This window comes from Dermacentor silvarum, chromosome 2, assembly GCF_013339745.2.
Source record: "Dermacentor silvarum isolate Dsil-2018 chromosome 2, BIME_Dsil_1.4, whole genome shotgun sequence".
In the NCBI taxonomy this organism is placed as follows: Eukaryota; Metazoa; Arthropoda; class Arachnida; order Ixodida; family Ixodidae; genus Dermacentor; species Dermacentor silvarum.
The window spans coordinates 153,491,254-153,508,851 of NC_051155.1; the positions used below are offsets into that span (position 1 = coordinate 153,491,254).

General features: G+C 47.3%; 1 protein-coding gene across 5 annotated transcripts in view; it reads right to left on the bottom strand.

Annotated features, from left to right (window-relative positions):
* The window catches only part of LOC119441924 (adhesion G protein-coupled receptor L4-like), a 145,103-nt gene that overhangs the window by 96,568 nt on the left and 30,937 nt on the right, over positions 1–17,598 (bottom strand). For all 5 annotated transcript variants that reach the window (XM_049661740.1, XM_049661738.1, XM_049661739.1 and 2 more), the window contains exons 2-4: positions 13,163–13,249; positions 9,753–9,951; positions 3,110–3,225 (exon numbers count right to left, since the gene is read on the bottom strand). In XM_049661740.1, the coding sequence (XP_049517697.1) occupies positions 3,110–3,225; positions 9,753–9,951; positions 13,163–13,249 (402 nt within the window). The remainder of the gene's footprint in view (positions 1–3,109; positions 3,226–9,752; positions 9,952–13,162; positions 13,250–17,598) is intronic.

The window sequence follows — 17,598 nt, forward strand, 5'->3', positions numbered from 1 at the left end:
TCCTCGTTTCGACCATCGCCGCTCGCCATCCCCGAGACGCCGGTCGCTTTCACCGATGCGTCGGCGGCCCGTATCTAGCGACGAGGGAAACTAGACGACGCAGTTCCCGAGGCAAGAACTGCGCCAGCATCGAAATGCCCAAGTCCTCGTTCCTTGCCTGCCAATGTTATTGACGTGCTTGTCGAAGGTGTCGCTACAGTCGCTCTACTCGATACCGGCGCAGCTGTTTCTGTTATGGATGCTAAATTTTGCCGATCACTTCGCAAGGTGACGACGCCTCTTTCTGGATTGTCACTTCGGACTGCAAGTGCTCAACCCATCGAACCAACCGCAGCGTGTACGGCTCGTGTGAAGATTCAAGACGTTATGTACACTGTAGAGTTTGTAGTACTATCCTCGTGCTCCCACGCAATAATTCTAGGATGGGATTTTCTGTCTCGCCACAACGCTGTCATCGATTGCGCTCGCGCTCAGGTTGAATTCTTCCAACTCAGTGACCTCGCCTTCATAGATCCTCATTCTCCCGCTAAACTTGTAGTCAAGGAAGACACCAGTATACCGCCAGGCTCATCAGCACTCGTACCGCTCTCACGTGGTGCTATCTGCTCCGGGACAGTCTTCTTCACGCCGTCCGATCTCTTCGTTGCCAGAAAAGCCCTTCCTCTGCCTTTTGCTACTCTTGACCTCGCCGCCGGTTTCAGCACAATGCCCGTTCATAACCCACTTTCATCCCCACTTACACTGCTTCGTCACGAATGCCTTGGCCACGTCGAGACCGTCTATTCTATGCAGATTGTCTCCGTTCCCGACGAAGCGTCCTCTATGACTATTCTTGACCTGAGCGCCCTTTCTGCTACTGACGCAACATCTACGGTTGTCTTCACCCCATTCGTCGACGAGGCTCTCACAACTTCGCAGCGATCCCAGCTTCTTGACCTTCTGCAACATTTCAGAAGTTTTTTCGACTTCGCCCAGAAATTATTAGGCCGCACATCAACAGTCGAGCACCACATTGACACCGGCTCCCACTCACCGCTGCGCCAACGTCCGTATCATGTATCCGCTACGGAACGCCGCGTCATTGCAGACCAGGTCGACGACATGCTCCGTCGAGGTATGATTCAGCCTTCACAGAACCCATGGGCTTCTCCCGTGGTACTTGTCACAAAGAAAGACGGTTCCATACGCTTCTGTGTAGATTTTCGGCGCTTAAACAAGATCACGCTGAAAGATGTTTACCCACTGCCACGCATTGATGATGCTCTGGACTGCTTACAAGGCGCCGAGTTCTTCTCCTCCTTGGACTTGCGGTCAGGCTACTGGCAAGTCCCGATGGCGGAGGCCGATCGCCCAAAAACTGCCTTCGTTACGCCAGACGGCCTATATGAGTTCACCGTCATGCCTTTCGGACTTTGCAACGCTCCCGCTACATTCGAAAGGATGACGGATAATGTGTTGCGCGGCCTTAAATGAAAGATCTGCCTATGTTACCTTGACGACATCGTAGTGTTCGCCCCTGATTTCGCAACACACCTGCGCCGCCTTCAGCACGTACTCAGTTCCTTGACCAAAGCCGGTCTGCAGCTTAATCTGAAGAAATGTCGCTTTGCCGCACGCAAGTTGACGATCCTCGGCCACGTTGTGTCGAAGGATGGCATTCTTCCAGATCCCGAGAAATTACGGGCCGTCTCTGCATTTCCTAAGCCCACTACAATGAAAGAACTTCGCAGTTTCATCGGCTTATGCTCTTATTTCCGGCGCTTCGTTCAAAACTTCGCATCTATCCTATCACCCCTCACGCAACTGCTTCGTGGTGCCAAAGACCTCTCATCGTGGTCCCCTGCCTGCGACCATGCGTTCTCCACCTTGCGCCGTCTTCTCACGACGCCACCTATTCTTCGCCATTTTGACCCTCAAGCCCCTCCAGAAGTTCATACCGACGCAAGTGGTGTAGGCCTTGGTGCTGTGCTTGCACAGCGTCATCCTGGCCACGCAGAATACGTCGTGGCTTATGGAGTGCTTGGCCATCGTCTGGGCACTTGGCAAGTTTCACCCTTATTTATATGGCCGCACTTTTGACGTAGTGACCGACCACCATGCGCTGTGTTGGCTTTCGAATTTAAAAGACCCATCTGGCCGCCTCGCTCGCTGGGCTCTGCGAATCCAGGAGTATGACATACGCGTAGTGTATCGTTCCGGGCGGAAGCATTCCGACGCTGACGCTCTTTCCCGCTCACCGGTTTCGCCAGAGGTCACCCGTGAGTCCCCCTGTGAGCGCACGTTGTCATCTCTTGACTTGGACACTATTGCTGCCGAACAACACAATGACCCCTGGACGGCATCACTGTTAGACCTTCTTTCTGATACGTCAACAGCTCCGGCTTCTAGAGCACTTCGGCGACAGGTTCCGCATTTTGCGATCCGTGATCAGCTCCTGTACCGGCGCAACTATGCCCCTGAGGGACGTACGTGGCTGCTGTCATCCCGAGAGTCTTGAGATCAGAGATCTGTTCCTCTTTCCACTCGGACCCCCAGTGTGGCCACGCCGGCGTTTTCAAGACGTACGAACGACTTCGGCACCGCTACTACTGGCGGTAGTAGCGGTGCCGAAGGACTGGACTTAGGCAGCAGGATTGCCAACGGCATCGCATGCCGCAGAAGCTCGAGCTTAGAGATTGTGCTCGGTGGAACGCTAGACCCGTCCTCGGCCTTTCGTTCAATAAACCTCCTTTTTAATATATACATTCACTATAGCAATATTCACTATATCAGACCCACCATAGTCACAGCTTCGCTGGCTTCTATCTTCACAGTAGTGGAAGGGCTCTGAATTTTTTTTCTTGGGCAACAAAGCTATTATTAGGAGGAACTCATGCAGACTTTTTTTATAGCATTACATTATTATCCAGTAGGCTAAATTGTTAAATCATACTTTTGTGAGCGTATGGATGCTTGCATATGTATGGCATTTGTGCAAAGCCATCATTACTTAAGTTCAGGCGTTAACATTTGTTCAACATACTCGAAATATCGAGCACAATTTTTGCGCATATTTCCCAACAGCTCCTCCGTCGGCTCAAGTACATGCTTTATATAGAGTAGGACTTACCGTCACAAACGACTGCTATGTTGCAGATGCTGCAATTCGAAGGCGCCTTTGTTACATTTGCGGTTAGTACTTCAATGTTGCACTCATCCCATGTAAGAGGTTCAGGTTGGTTCAATCTACGAAGTAAAGCACGAGAAAAAGTAAAAAACAATGCACCATTATGCGCCGCATATAAATAACAGCATAAAGCACAGATGAAAACATCCTTAGAAATTAACATATAGTGGTATGTACTTGGGGTTTTATGTGTCAAAACCCGGATACGTTTATGAGGCACGCCATAGTGGGGGACTTCTGCTTAATTTTGACCACCTTGTCTGCCCTGTGCCGTGCTCCCAAAACACAGAACGCGAGCGTTGTTGCATTCCGTCAACCACAACGAAACATTTTGAACATTGCTCTTGTGGCCATTTCTTGAACTTCACCGTAATGCGCCAGCGCAGCCTAATGTCGAGCATTATTTAAAACGATATTTCAAATGGCCACCCGAAATTGAACAACTTTCAGTTAGCAACGTAGAGAGTGTAAGCCCTTCTCATAGAATTCGTATTTACGGTGCTTATTCGTAACTTTCCGGCTTCCTTATAGCAATGTTTTAATCTTGAACAAAACACTGCTATAACGCAGCAAGGATGTTACGACTAAGCGCCGCAAGTATGCACGTTATTAAAAGGACCCACCCTCTCGATGTTGCTAACTGAAAATTGAAATGCGAGCGGCCTTCGGAAATAACATTTTTAACAGCAAAGCTGTGAAAGCTGGAGGAAAAACGTCCAAAGTCCTCAGAAAACTCCGCGCCGTTGCCTAGCAACAACCAAGCGAAAGCTGCGCACCACCTGGCCCAACCTCGCCTAGCCGCGCATGCGCCGAAGCAGTAGCGATGACTTAACCTCCCATTGCCTAGTAACCGCCAGCGCAGGTGCGCGCTTGCTTCGCCTGACGCAGACACGGCTCCGCCGAGCTCCCGCTAGCTGCGCGCTAATGACGTCATCCCGGCGTGTCATCTGTTGCCCGCCACCCGTACACTGTGCATAGCTTTTGCCCAGTGTGTATGCGCTTGGCCTCGGAGTTCGCCATAGAAGGGGCTGCGCCTAGTAGTGTCAACTTTCGCTAGATATCGAGCGGCTAGCCTCCAACGCGTTCGGCGTCGGCAAGCAGCAGCGTTCTTGGCACTGTGCCAACCTTGGTTAGCCTGCCTGCGTTTGTGGCATGCCAGGAACGCTGTCGCTCGTAGGCGCCAACGCATCCAGCGCTAGTCAAGCGAAATGTCGCGAAAGGGAAGGTGTCTCCCTATATACGTAGTTAAGTTAAACCAAGACCTAGCAGCAACCTAGTTAATACCTAGCAGTATCAGCCAGTAAGATTTGAGGATCGACAGTTTCGCTGTGCCTAAGCTTTGCACGACGTAGTGCAAACTTGCCCGTTTTTTTTTTTTAATGCTGCGCACTGAGTTTTGCTGACGCACTGGGGTGAAGTTCGACATATAGCCGAAGGGGCAATTTCCAAAATTCATGGACATGTTAAAATACGCCCGCCGCGGTCGGGGTTGAACCCGCGACCGCGTGCTCAGTAGTGCAATGCCATAGCCACTGAACTAGCACGGCGGGTAAAATTAACAGATAGTAAAAAGAGCGCTTATTAAATAACTTGCCCTAAAGAAGGTGACACCGGTTTTACTACTTTACCATCGACCGAGTTGCCCTTAATTGTTAACGTCACCACATTCTATTGCATTTTGAGAGCAATAAAAGTAATTGTTGTTAACTGAAGCAATTGCGATGACATTACCATGTTTGATGTCTCCTCGCTGTTGGAATAACGTCTGTACGTTGCCATTAGAAGATGCAATAACTTCACTGATGTCGAAGTCGTCTGGTGCTTTATGGTACGTGTGACCAACAGCGTCACATAATTTTGGCAATGCCGTATTTAAAGCTGCCCAATTCTCGACGGAGCCCAAGATGAGGAGGGGAGGAAACAATGCTGACGGAGAATAAGGGATACATGTGACACTAGAACGGGCGAGGGCAGCGTCTTTTTTCGAAAAAAAAAAAGGCTTCGTAGTTCACAGCAACAGATTAGGGATATTCAATAGATTTAACGGCAGAAAATAGTGAAAAAGCGGAGTGAAAATGGCCACGACTAAGGTATGTGCTTACATTAAAGTGAAGTCGCATGCCTTCCTCGCCGCAGAATACTCGAGGCACCTGCCTAAGGGCAAGAAAGTCATGCGGTCCGTCGTGTGGAATTAGGTTCACCCAATATGCAACCACTTGCTCCTCATATATGAGGAGCAAGAGGAGCAAGCAAAAAAAAAAAAAATATATATATATATATATATATATATATATATATATATATATATAAATTTTTTGTCAGTTCTTCGCCACAGTGTGTTGTCCATGTGATTCTGCGAATATTCATATTTTCATTCGAAGCTAATCTCGTCGTATGTAAAATAAGCTCACGCGAGATATCCGTCACCTGCCACGCAGTAGTACGAGGAATCGTCTTTCCAGCCACACCGTTACTTACTGTTTTAATGCGATAGCATTATAGGTGGACCTAATCTACCTAAAAATGGGCGGATCCTCGAACGCAATGAAATCTAACAGAGCGTCTCAAAGAGCTAGCTGCACCGACCTAAAATTCGAGAAGCGCACGTGACGTATGCGCCACACGTTTCAAAGAGCGGCTTGGGCACGAGAGAAACATGCGTGCGATCCAGGACTTATGGTTAAGGCATTGGCCTGCTGTGCTCGAAGACCGAGGTTCGATCCCGCCATCGGTCACGCATTTCTTTATAGCATTCTATGCGGACTTCACCCACTTTAGAGGTATCTAACAGAAAACTCGATGTATCTTGAGGGTACGCGAGCGCGTCACAATGTGCACAAAATCGCCCAGATACCAGGTATATAGGAACGTCACATTGATAGATGAGAATATGTAAGGCCGCCCGTGACGCACGCGCACGGTGCTGTTGAGACGTCAGATTCATGGGACGTTATGCGAAGTTCTGGTCTAGTTTTTATTATTTGTCGCACTCTTGGAAGCGTGACTGCAGTCACAAGTAGCTACACAAAGAGGCACGATTTCGTGTACAGGAAATGCCCCCGTCAGGGTTAGTATTTTTGCTCTCCCTTATTACTAATATCCGGACCTGCTGATCGGTGCGACTGGGGCGTTTGACATCCGCATAGGAGGGCGCCCTGACAAATATTTTGTTCGACAGACCACACAACAAACCCCTTATAACAACTAAACTTTCTTTAAACTTCTATAAACAAATTCCGGACACTGTGTATATGCTAATCTATGGACGACGTATGGTCTTACAGTTTTCGTAGACTATTGTCTATAGAATGCCTCTAGACGAATTCTGTAGACCAGTTTACAGACAGCTTAATGACCTATTGTCTTACGTTCGTTATGGATTATTGCCTCTCGAATATTTACATGCAAATGTCTATAAAATCTCTGTATACTATTTAAAGACATCATCTCACACTATTTATTGCCTGTTACATTTAGCATCATCATCAGCCTATATTTATGGCCACTGCAGGACGAAGGCCTCTCCCTGTGATCTCCAATTACCCCTGTCTTGCGCTAGCTGATTCCAACTTTCGCCTGCAAATTTCCTGACTTCATCACCCCGCCTAGTTTTCTGCCATCCTCGACTGCGCTTACCTTCCCTTGGTATCTATTTAGTAACTGTAATGGTCCGCCGGTTATCTATCCTACGCATTACATGGCCTGCCCAGCTCCATTTTTTTCTCTTAGCGTCTTAGCGTCTTATTTTGAAAGTGTGGCCCCTGGTCAAGTCAACGAAATCCGGATCAACTCTCGAAAAAACATCCTGACGGTAGATGCCAAGAGTTCAACTATAATAGAGAAGTTAAAGACTATTCCAACATTAAGCGGAATTCCCGTCCGTTCCTTTTTTACTTACGGGAAGGAGTCAACGACTGGTGTAATTTCTGATGTCGACCTTGACATGAAGAATGTTGACCTCAGGAATTTACTGAGTTCATCGGTGCAGATTCTTGAGATTCACCGCTTGGGGAACTCCCGGTGCATCAAACTGGTATTTGCTTCGTCAACTTTGCCAATGACTGTCAAAGTGGGGTACGTGATACACCACGTCCGACCATTCGTCCCGAGGCCTCTGCAGTGTCGGAAATGTCTCAAGATTGGTCACGTAAGCGCTGTGTGCAGAAATGAAGTGACCTGCCAGCGTTGCGATGGGCAACATAATACCACCGACTGTGATGCACCTTCATTGAAATGTCCCAACTGTCCTGGCTCTCACGAAGCAACGTCGAAGGATTGCCCGAAGATGCAGCAGGAAGTTCGTATTCTCCGGAAAATGGCAAAAAACAAGTCTTCCCATAGACAGGCTGCTTAATCTGTTCGCCGAGACAGACAACGCTCGCATAAGAAGCGCCATCCAATGACTTCAGGAGAACTGGATTGTGGGCCGCAGGGGCCTCGACAACCTCTGCCTTTGCCGGCATCGAGGACGGTAACCGCGCCTACAGCAAATTCAGGATCTCCGAGAGCACAGGGCGTACATTCGTCGCCCCTGGGTGGCACAGACACGGAGTGGCCTTCGCTACCCAGTAGATCTACGCCCACGATACCATGCCGTAGTGTTCCTCTACGTCAAGAAGTGTATTCTAGGGCTAGTAAGGCCGATAACCATATGGGCAAGCAAGGAGCTGAAAAGAATGACCAAGAAAGCGTTGAAAAACTGCTGAAATGCCTGCTAGAATCAATGCGCGTGATTCTCTGTGGTATCCAGACTCCGGCCGCTAAAAGCGCCGTGCATGTCCTCGCCGTACTGGAGCAGCTGATCGCTGCTCTTTACATAATTTAATTACCTTGCTTGGCACCTGTGGTGCTCACGCAGGAGAAGCCCATACACAAGCTTCTTCGCGGCGAGTTTTTGTGAACTTTCAATTGTATTCGTGACTCCGTCCATGCTCTATAGAAGGTAGATGACACGTGTGAAGGACCTTTTTGGACTTTGTTGATAGCCATGAGGATGCTGAACTTGCCTTTACCGTTGTACATCCTTCTTCTATGTCATCATCACCCCTCATCGAGCCTTTATGTCCCCATTCCCCCCTCCCCCTGTGCAGAGTAGCAGGCTAGAGCATGCTAGCTCAGGCCGACCTCTCTGCCTTCCTTCAAATAAATTATCTCTCTCTCTCTTAGCGTCAATTATAACACCGGTTATCCCAGTTTAGTCTCTGATCCACACCAATCTTACAGTCTCTTAACGTTAGGCTTAACATTTTTCGGTCCATCGCTTTTTGTGCGGTCCTTAACCTGTTCTCGAGCTTCTTTATTAATCTCCAAGTTTCGGTCCCATATGTTAGCACTTTTAGCATGTCTATAGGCAAATCCTAGAGTGGCTCACAGGCGATTTATAGACTGTGTAAATCTATTTTTGTAAGGGCGTGCCCATTCTACACGATGTTTCAAACAGTTGCTTGAGTGCGTGACACTCACAAATGCGCTGCAGCAACGCCAAAGAAATATCCAGAATGATTTCTTCTCAAAATCCACATTTTATTAAATTGTAGCAGTCGTCTCACCAGTTTCGCCAGGGCCAATATGAATAACTGTTGTGCTGTGCAGAATTTGAATAGCTGCGAAGTTTATGCTTCCGTTATTGCAAAGGCACCGACCCCTTTATACGAATTACGATTCCGGACCCTGACAGCGGGGTCAGTAGTGAAGTGCTCAGCTGTGTAGCAAGAAGAAGAATCATGCGCAAGTATAACATTTACCTCCCTGCACTCAACAGTCTGTTCCTCCCTGCAAAAAGAACGATTGACTGTTGTGAATACGTACTGTCCACCAACGCCGCTAGGAAGATTTATATGTGTGTACATGAACTCATTTGCAAATATAAATGATTCTGGAAGATTGTATGAATATTTACAAATATACCTAATTGTACTGACGTCTTGCAGCTTTCCAGAACACTCTTAGAGAAATTATGAGGTGGGAAAAAATTACAGAGCTACCAGACCAGTCTTGCATAATCTAGTCGCCGGAAGCGTAGACCACACAATGTTATAGTCTCTCCTATCAAAGGACATTACACAAAGTCTGTATTTCAGTGAAAACAGTGGAAACATCGGAAGGAAGCTTCTGTGTAAGAAATTCCCACAAGGAACGGCGTCTTGCCGTGCGGAAAAGCACTTTTCTTACTCACTTATTAAAGGGAACGTATGGAATGTCCTGTACCATGGGCTAACGGAACTGCTTCATTTCTGCACCACACATGTACGTTGGCCCAAAAAACCGGAAATTTCACAGCATCACACTATAGCACGCTATCAGCAACTGAAGTGAACAAAAAAATTGCAAGCACATATCGCCAGAATAATAATAACCATAGTAATTATAATAAAAAGAAGAAACGTTATCTAGGCTGTGATGTCATGTTCTGCAGAAAAGTTAGCTTTCGTTAATATAGAATGTGGTGTTTGGCAAGGTGCCCTAACTGGTGAGCTCTGCCGCGAGCTGCTGCCGGTATGAAAAACAAAAATCTGCACGCTGCAAAAGTTCTATTGCGTGATGCGCATTTGCTCGCTAATGCTACGAGGCTTCGCATAATACTTACACGTCGGCAAGCCAGAGTTTGTGCTCCTCGAGCCCGAAGAGCTTCATCAGAGTACAGAGTCGGTGCATGGGCGTGGTATTCATGCTGATAATGTCCATGGATATGGTCCGGCATTCGTTCTCGGCAGCTTGCGCCGTGATGACGCCCGTCAGGCCCAGAACGTGGCAGTAGGTGCGCACCGGCCGCGTCTTGAAGTAAACTGCGCATGTGCGGCGCACGCAAAGCAACGATACGCACATATGTTTATAATGAGTGCGGTTGTGCATATTTGACGGCCTGAAAATGCACACCTCAAGAATATCCCTCAGGAGGACAAGTTGTACTGGTGGGGATGATGTTAAGCGCCTACGTATGCGCTGTGAAAAGCGATAACGTGGAGGCCAACCTAAGTCCACAAACAAAACGTTGGCGCACTCTAAAATGTTGAAACTAGACGCGTCATTATTGCGCATCAACGCTGCAACAGTACTGTTTCAGTATGGTACAGTTGTAGGTAACAAATGATCATCAGTTCATTGTGCACAAGTTCCCTAACCCTCACCCCCAATCTCAAGAAGCGCATAGTTCTCCATTCCTTTTGCGTTATGATCGCTGGCCTAGCTTACACAAACCCATTGTGGCTGACACAAACCCACTGCAGTGTCTTACACCACAGTTCTTCAGTAATTTATATTGTGTTCTTGTTTTTTTCCCTTGATTGAACCATGATTCAAAGGTGCATTCTACACAGAGAACGCGCGCAGTTGATCGTTACCAAGTCTGTTCAGCGACTGTTGAGACTGCTGACAGTTGGTGATAATTTCCAGTTAGTGCGTTACGGCGGTAAGCAGTAGGGACAGGTTCCGTCTATGATATATGAATACGGGCGTACCGAGTTTGATATAATTTTTTGCTGGCACCGCTAGTGGTGTCGCTGCACTAGCAATTACAGCAAGGAAAAATATGCTTAGGGTGAAGATTTTGTTGTAGATTGCGACTAAAGTAAATCACGATCTCAAATTATGAGCCTGTTGCGGCAGGACTCATGTTACTCGTTGTAAGAGAGCAGACGAACATTAAAGAGGTCGTTTCAAAACGTTTTGTTAATGTAGTCCGCCAGATAACCTTGGTGCAAACAGAAGCTGAAGGGTATTTCGGGAGTTTGTTTGATTAATGAACCAACAACTTCATGTTTATTGCAGAACAAGTAATTGCTTACAATACTATTGCACTGAGACGTTGCCTGTTGTGCGAAATGTATGAAAAACCATTAAAATGCACAATGGTAATCATGACTATACTAAAGTTGGGGGAAGTTAATGTACTCCGTCTAGTGGGCGTAGAACCATCCAGATTGCGAAGAATAATTTCCTCCCTCTGCTCATGTGTTTTTACATGCATGAGTTTGCAACTCATAGCGTTATTTGTAAATTGTTTTAAGCCTCAGAGCAGTATACATTTGACGCCTAAGTAGATATACCGTTTGACACTCCTTTTTTTAAATATGTAATTGAAGTGCACTTCGATTTTTGTCTGCCATGAAGTATCTACTCTTCACAATAAGAGCATTCTTTTTGTTTATTAGTTATTGCTTTTTGTTTTCTTCTACTGTGAAAATGTACATTCCTTGACCAAGGTAATAAACGCGACAAGCAACAAAAGTATACGTGCAAAGCACTTGTGTACATCTTTTATCATGCTCGTGTTACACGCGTAATCTGGTTATCTTGAATGTTAGAGAACAAAATCCAAGAGAAATACACCTCGGTTTCAGCCATTAAACGCGATATATAAACAAACTTAAGACATGATCACTGACGCCCCGTCTTATGAATGAATCTGATTTATCAAAAAAATATCACAATAACGAAGTGCGGAACTGGGCGACATTTCTAAGCGGTGTCTGACGGCAGCGCCATTAATTAAAATTAATTAAATAGTGGGGTTTTACGTGCCGAAACTACGATATGATTGCGAGGCACGCCGTAAAGGGGGAACCTCGATTAATTTTGGCCGACTGGGGTTCTTTAACGTGCACCCGATGTACAGTCGACATCACCCTTGTGTAGAGCGCGGGAATGGAACGGCGGCTTCAGGGGCGTTCCAGAGCCAGCCAGCGACGTGTAACGGTAGTTGCTGGGCCCAAACGTGCCCAGCACCTACTGTTAGACGTCGGACCCAGCACCTATAGCGTTAGACGTCGCTGGCTGCCTCCGGAGCGCAGCGGAAGCCGCCGTTCTCGCGTGCTGCACAAGGGTGACGCCGCCTGTACCGTACAAGGGCATTCTTGCATTTCGCCCTCATCGAAATGCGGCCGCAGCGGCCGCGACTTGATCCCCCTTCCGTCGGACTTAGCAGCGCAATGCTAAAGCCACTAGAACACCACGGCGGGTGGGAGCGCCATATGCATAATGTTCCAATACAAAGTGAAAATCTACACACGCTTTTTTATAGTCCTTTAGTTCACCTTATTGCCCTACTCATGGCCCTCGCCTGTAGATTGTATATTTATAGAAGTCAAGCTCATCCGGCCGGAAATTCCGCCAGTACACACACTCGGTCCTTTGATTTGTTCGCATCATTTTCCTCACATGACATTGCGAAAGATACCACTTGTTGACACGGGATCAGATTCGACTGATTAGCCCTTCAGGCGCAAATTAATTCTGTACAATGAAAATTTAGTTTCCCCACTATTCTTGCATCTTCACCAACACGAAAATTGCACAGTTGTAACTGTTTCGTGTCTAGCATACTTATGAGAAACCTATCCAGCCACTCGAACAATATGTCTGGAGTAAAACATTGCGAGAAACAATGAAAGAAGGGAACCAGTTTCATAACGACTTACTGACGCTAAGCGCGAAACACCCAGCCGTCTACCTTACAACTTGTTTTACTAAAGACGTCTACCCGTATTACACAAACTTTCAGGTCAGGTGCGATCAGAAGTGTTTCGATATGGATACGCCACATTTTAATTACAATTATTTTGATCGCTGCGTTTTCTTTTGATACACTGTCTTGGTGAACACAATTGTGTGCACAGCACATGAAGGTGGTAATTACGGCTTTGCATAGAACGCAATATTCTGGTTCGACAACTCTAATAATTAGGAGAATGTCAAATAGCCTCATGTACATGTCACCCTTGATTGTGTTTATTGGCAATGAAACTGAAAAATGAGAGCTCAGGACGCAAGTATCCTGGCTCACAGATTTGTAACAGAGCAGTTGACAAGGACTTAACAAACAGCATCAAGTAAACTAATGAACCACATTGCTTATTTTGAGCAAATCTTAGCATTCCACTGCAGACTCTCAAACGACAGTTTTAGTCTACACGTCATTACGTAAGTGCGGAGAGAGGACACAGCTTTTTCATGAAACGCCACATGAGGGAAAATAGATCTAGGAAGTATAATACTCACAGCATCTGACCCTTTTCGGCTCGGGATTCGATTCCACTGTTCCAGTTTCAGCCAGACGCTGCGGCGAGTTGGTGGTAAGCAGGAACACTGGAAGAAGTAGCACAAACAGGAGGAGTAACATCTCAGGCAATGTTCGCTGAGAAAGCAAATACGCGACGACTCGCGAGAGCGTTTTGCTTCACAGAGCCAATCAATTATAAACAGTTATCATTGGTCGCCTCGAAGGCTCTTGCGCGACGCGCGTCAGGCCAAATGCACCCTGAAAAAGCTCTAGGGTGCTCCAGCTCTCGGAGCTTCGCGCCTGAAATGCACTTCGCGATGTAGGAAACACTATACTGCACGATTATCTTCACTCAGCGCTCGGCACCGGTGAATCCGGCGGCCCTGCTGTCTCTCTGGCGCTTCTGCGCACGTCATGCGAAAAATGCACACACGGGCACCGCTACGCAGACCCGCTCCAGAACGCGGGGCCGTCGCGTAAACTTTGGTCCGAAGGGCGCGCCGTGACGGCCTGCGGTGGCCCTGGCTGACGCACTTCCGTGTGGAAGCTTACAACAAGCACGAGCGGTGTAGTGTTCTCTGCGCGCACAGTTTGATCAACAGCGGTGTGAGGTTTCCAGGTCTGTACCCCGTAACTTGCGCACAATAAAGGAACGGATGTGGCCACACTCACTGAAAGATGGTGTTCAAAAAATGCAATAGGCAGCGTCAGCCAACTCGTCCTCAGTAGTGCGCACTTGCGTCACAGCCGTACTTCTAAATGCAGCATGATTTGTTGCCACGGCATCTTTGGCGAAGTGTAATTAAAAGAGGCCTGAAGAGCAACGTATAACAAAGTATTACTCTAGCTTTTATGCTCTAGCTTTTACTGCGTCGATATCGGAGGAGGAATTTGCAATGGCAGGCTAGAATAAGTTACAGCAATCTTGTGTTTGAGGCAGAGTTCAATTCTTGCTAGTTGCTTCATGCACCAAAAGTATATAGGTACTGCGATGACACCTTATATTGCGTCTGCGCATTTTTTTTATACAGCGAGCAAATATTACTCTGATATACCGAGTCGTCGCCAGCCCTCCTAGGAACCGTAATTTGTCTTCAATAACTATAGCGGGAGGATAAAAATAACACTGTTTAAAATAAACAAAAATATGAAGTTGAAGATTCACCGATAGTGAGCAGCAACCAGCATGCTTAGTAAAACGTTTTCTGTAGGCTTGTGTTAACATGTCGCTGGCGGGCGTGCTTTTTAACGGAAAACATGGGCAAGTAAAAAAATGAAAGCCTACTTCAACTGGTGCAAGTGCCCCTACAGAGCACGGAAGAGCTTTCAGAAAATCGGGTTTTTTAGTACCTTTTATCGGTTTGGCTGATCTTCAGACGTACTTTTTCAAATCGACATTTTCCCCAGAAATGGGGTGGCTGATATCTCCTGGATAGGCGATGACTCAGGATATTACGGTACTTTGGCGTCAATGTGCATATACAACAAACGGCATTTGATACGCCAGTGATTGCGGTCAAGCCATTAATGTAAGGATATAAGATGCATGGCAAGAAGACGCATATGTAAGCTATATAAACAAGAAAGCGCATATGTAAACAAGAAGACGCATATGTAATGGTTTCAATATCGGGCTTTTGTACTAAAGGTCCTGTGTTCGAATCCTGTCGTAGAACATTTCTAATAATGCTTATTTATTGATTACGCAGTACTTTGTTGAAAATGACGAGTTTACAAAGTCAAGAAGCCGTTTGTAGACAGAAGGACGAAGTTTAGGCAAATCCATGTACTTCCCATAATTCCCATGCTGGCTGAAACGCTCCAATCACAGCTCCCGTAGACACTCCCGTGGCAGCACTGCTATGGATAGGCCACGCAGAGTTAGGGCTTCCGTGGAACCACAGCGACCACAAAGTGATTATCACTACCATTACTATAAAGTAATAAAACATTTCTTACAGCCATCAGTAGGTACAGTGGTTTTGCAACAGCTTCGCTAGACATTCATTTTCGCAGGGCTGGGATGGCGAGTCAATTTTTTAACCGCGCTTGATTGTGATATGTAGCTTGGTAACCTTTTTCTATATTTTAGTATAATTTCTTGGTCTGTTGCTTAGAGCCACCAGCTTAAAGCTTCTTAAAACGCAATTTTATACGCTTGTACTGCTGCAATAGCTCAACGCATCGAGCGAAGATTACCGCCAGTTTCAGTGGCATCGAAGCAACTGTGGCTAACCGGGCAACAAACATGACGATCTTGATCTGCTTATGAAGAGAGCGTGCAGGGACACACACTGCTGGCAAGAAACGATTCAGCAGCGGAACTTGGTTTGCTAGCTTGCGAGTGATGCCACGCAGTCCTTATGGAGCACACAAAGTTTCCAGCACATACGCCTGCATCGCCTGTTTTTCGACTCCCTCCTCCATCTGGATTCTCCCGAACCGAGACAACAGTACTTTGTCGACAATGGGTGGCAGTGCTGTGTGTGACGACTGCAGAAGCGAGTAAACTATGGAATATATTCATTGACATTGTCCTCGCTACAGCACACGCAAGCGGTCAGTCACGACCGCATTGGCTCGTCTCGACGTCCGGCCGCTTTCGGTGTAGACCTGGATGTCAGCGCATGCGGTCGTCACATCTGAAGTCGGTCAACGCGCTGTCGAAATTTCGACGTTCAAGTGTCCAGTTAGTGCGACTTTGATAACCCCAGGCGGTCTCCCCCCCCCCCCCCCCCGCCTTTTCTCGCGCTTACTTTCTTTCTCCGCTATTATTTCCTTCTTTCTTTTCCCTCTTCCCCTTCTCCCAGTGTAGTGCATCAAACGAGAAGCTTCTGTGGCGGTTTCCCTCCCTGAATTTTCTATCGCAGTTTTCTCTCTCTACTGCAATAGGCTTATCCGGGCTGCATATAGTAATATTATTCTTGGTACTTAACATAAGGCCGTAGTGGGCGTCAAAGTTTAGGGAGCGTCGGCTTTATAACGACGATGATGACGATGACGACGCAGACACTGCAGCGGGCACGCTCGGTGTGGGGCCGTTCGCTCGATTGCGATGCTTTGCAGTGACGACCTGCGAGTGACGACTCATGTGAGTTCTGAATATATATTTTATCTATATACGGTGACCGTGTACATAGCTCCCTTCCCAACAAGGCCTTACTACGTTGGCATACGACCGATTCCGGTCTTGGGAGGGCTTCACCTTGCCCACTATAACATAAATTAGGAATAGACGGAAACGAAGCAAATAAAGTGAGCAATGCAGACAACAGGTGGCTAAACATGCGGGCATGCACAAACATCAGTGCTTGTCCCCACCAGCAGAAGGAATCACTAAGGCCAGTTGACATTCGTGTCAATATGAGAGGCAGCACTTTGGTGACTATCTTGAAGTACGAGGCCACGGTCCCGAGATGCTGCTCCCCTGGGAATGACTTTTCGTGACAGCAGCGGTGGGCTTCGCGAAGGGCAAGACCTCAATCGTTAAAGGAAGGACGGTCACATAAATGGGTCTTTACGGTTTCCTCGCAGCCGCAAGACCGTTGCGACCAGTGCTGTCCACCATCCCGATGGCAAAGGAATAGGCGACGGAAAAGGCGAAGCAATGCCACTCAGCTACGCAATAAAGTTGCCTCGAATCACGGTAATCGTCGCAGTTGCGTAGCTGGAACGACTGAGTGCAAATAGTTGTACGCAAAATGAATGGAATACCGTTGCTGGAATGCGGTGTCCCAAGTAGCAGTCCTAAAGTGTTCCACCGCGTCTGTTCTAGACACCGGCACGTCGAAGTGCGCTGTGTTTTTTTGTGGGCTACGCAGGCAACGTCGTGGCTACTGTCGTTGCCGATGACGCCGCAAATGCGCAAACCCCACTGAAATACGAAGATGTGGCTTCCTTCAACTACATTGTGATGGTTTTCATCGCTTCCTACATGCGATTGATTCCATATCAGCAAATCCTTATCCGGCTCATAATATGAGCGAAGGTGGTGCATATGCAGAGAGCGACGGGTTGCCAAGGAAAAGCGAAAACGTTGAGCAAAGAACCTCGTGTAAAAGGAAAAAAAAAGTTGTCGCAGTTTCACCTGAAAGGCGAAGCATCAATTGCGATAGCAAACTTGTAGAGAGCTATACGGAGTAATGATATTAGCTTAATCAGCTGTATAAACTTGGACATGCAGCAGCATCGCAACACGCAGATATGTTGTCGACGCCATCGGCGTTTTGCCCGCGTTCGCTCAAAATGCGTGCGGCGTTGGTGACTGTTGCTGGAGCCTCTGATATAAATAGGCACTGCGTGCCGCAGCTAAACGTCGCCTCCCTTCCCTCCCCCTCCCGCACGGCCTCTCGCTCGTCGGAAGAAGGCGCGTTTGCTCTACATACATGGTGATTGTGAAGGAGAACAGAGACGCCTACTTCTTCAGCCCTTAAGC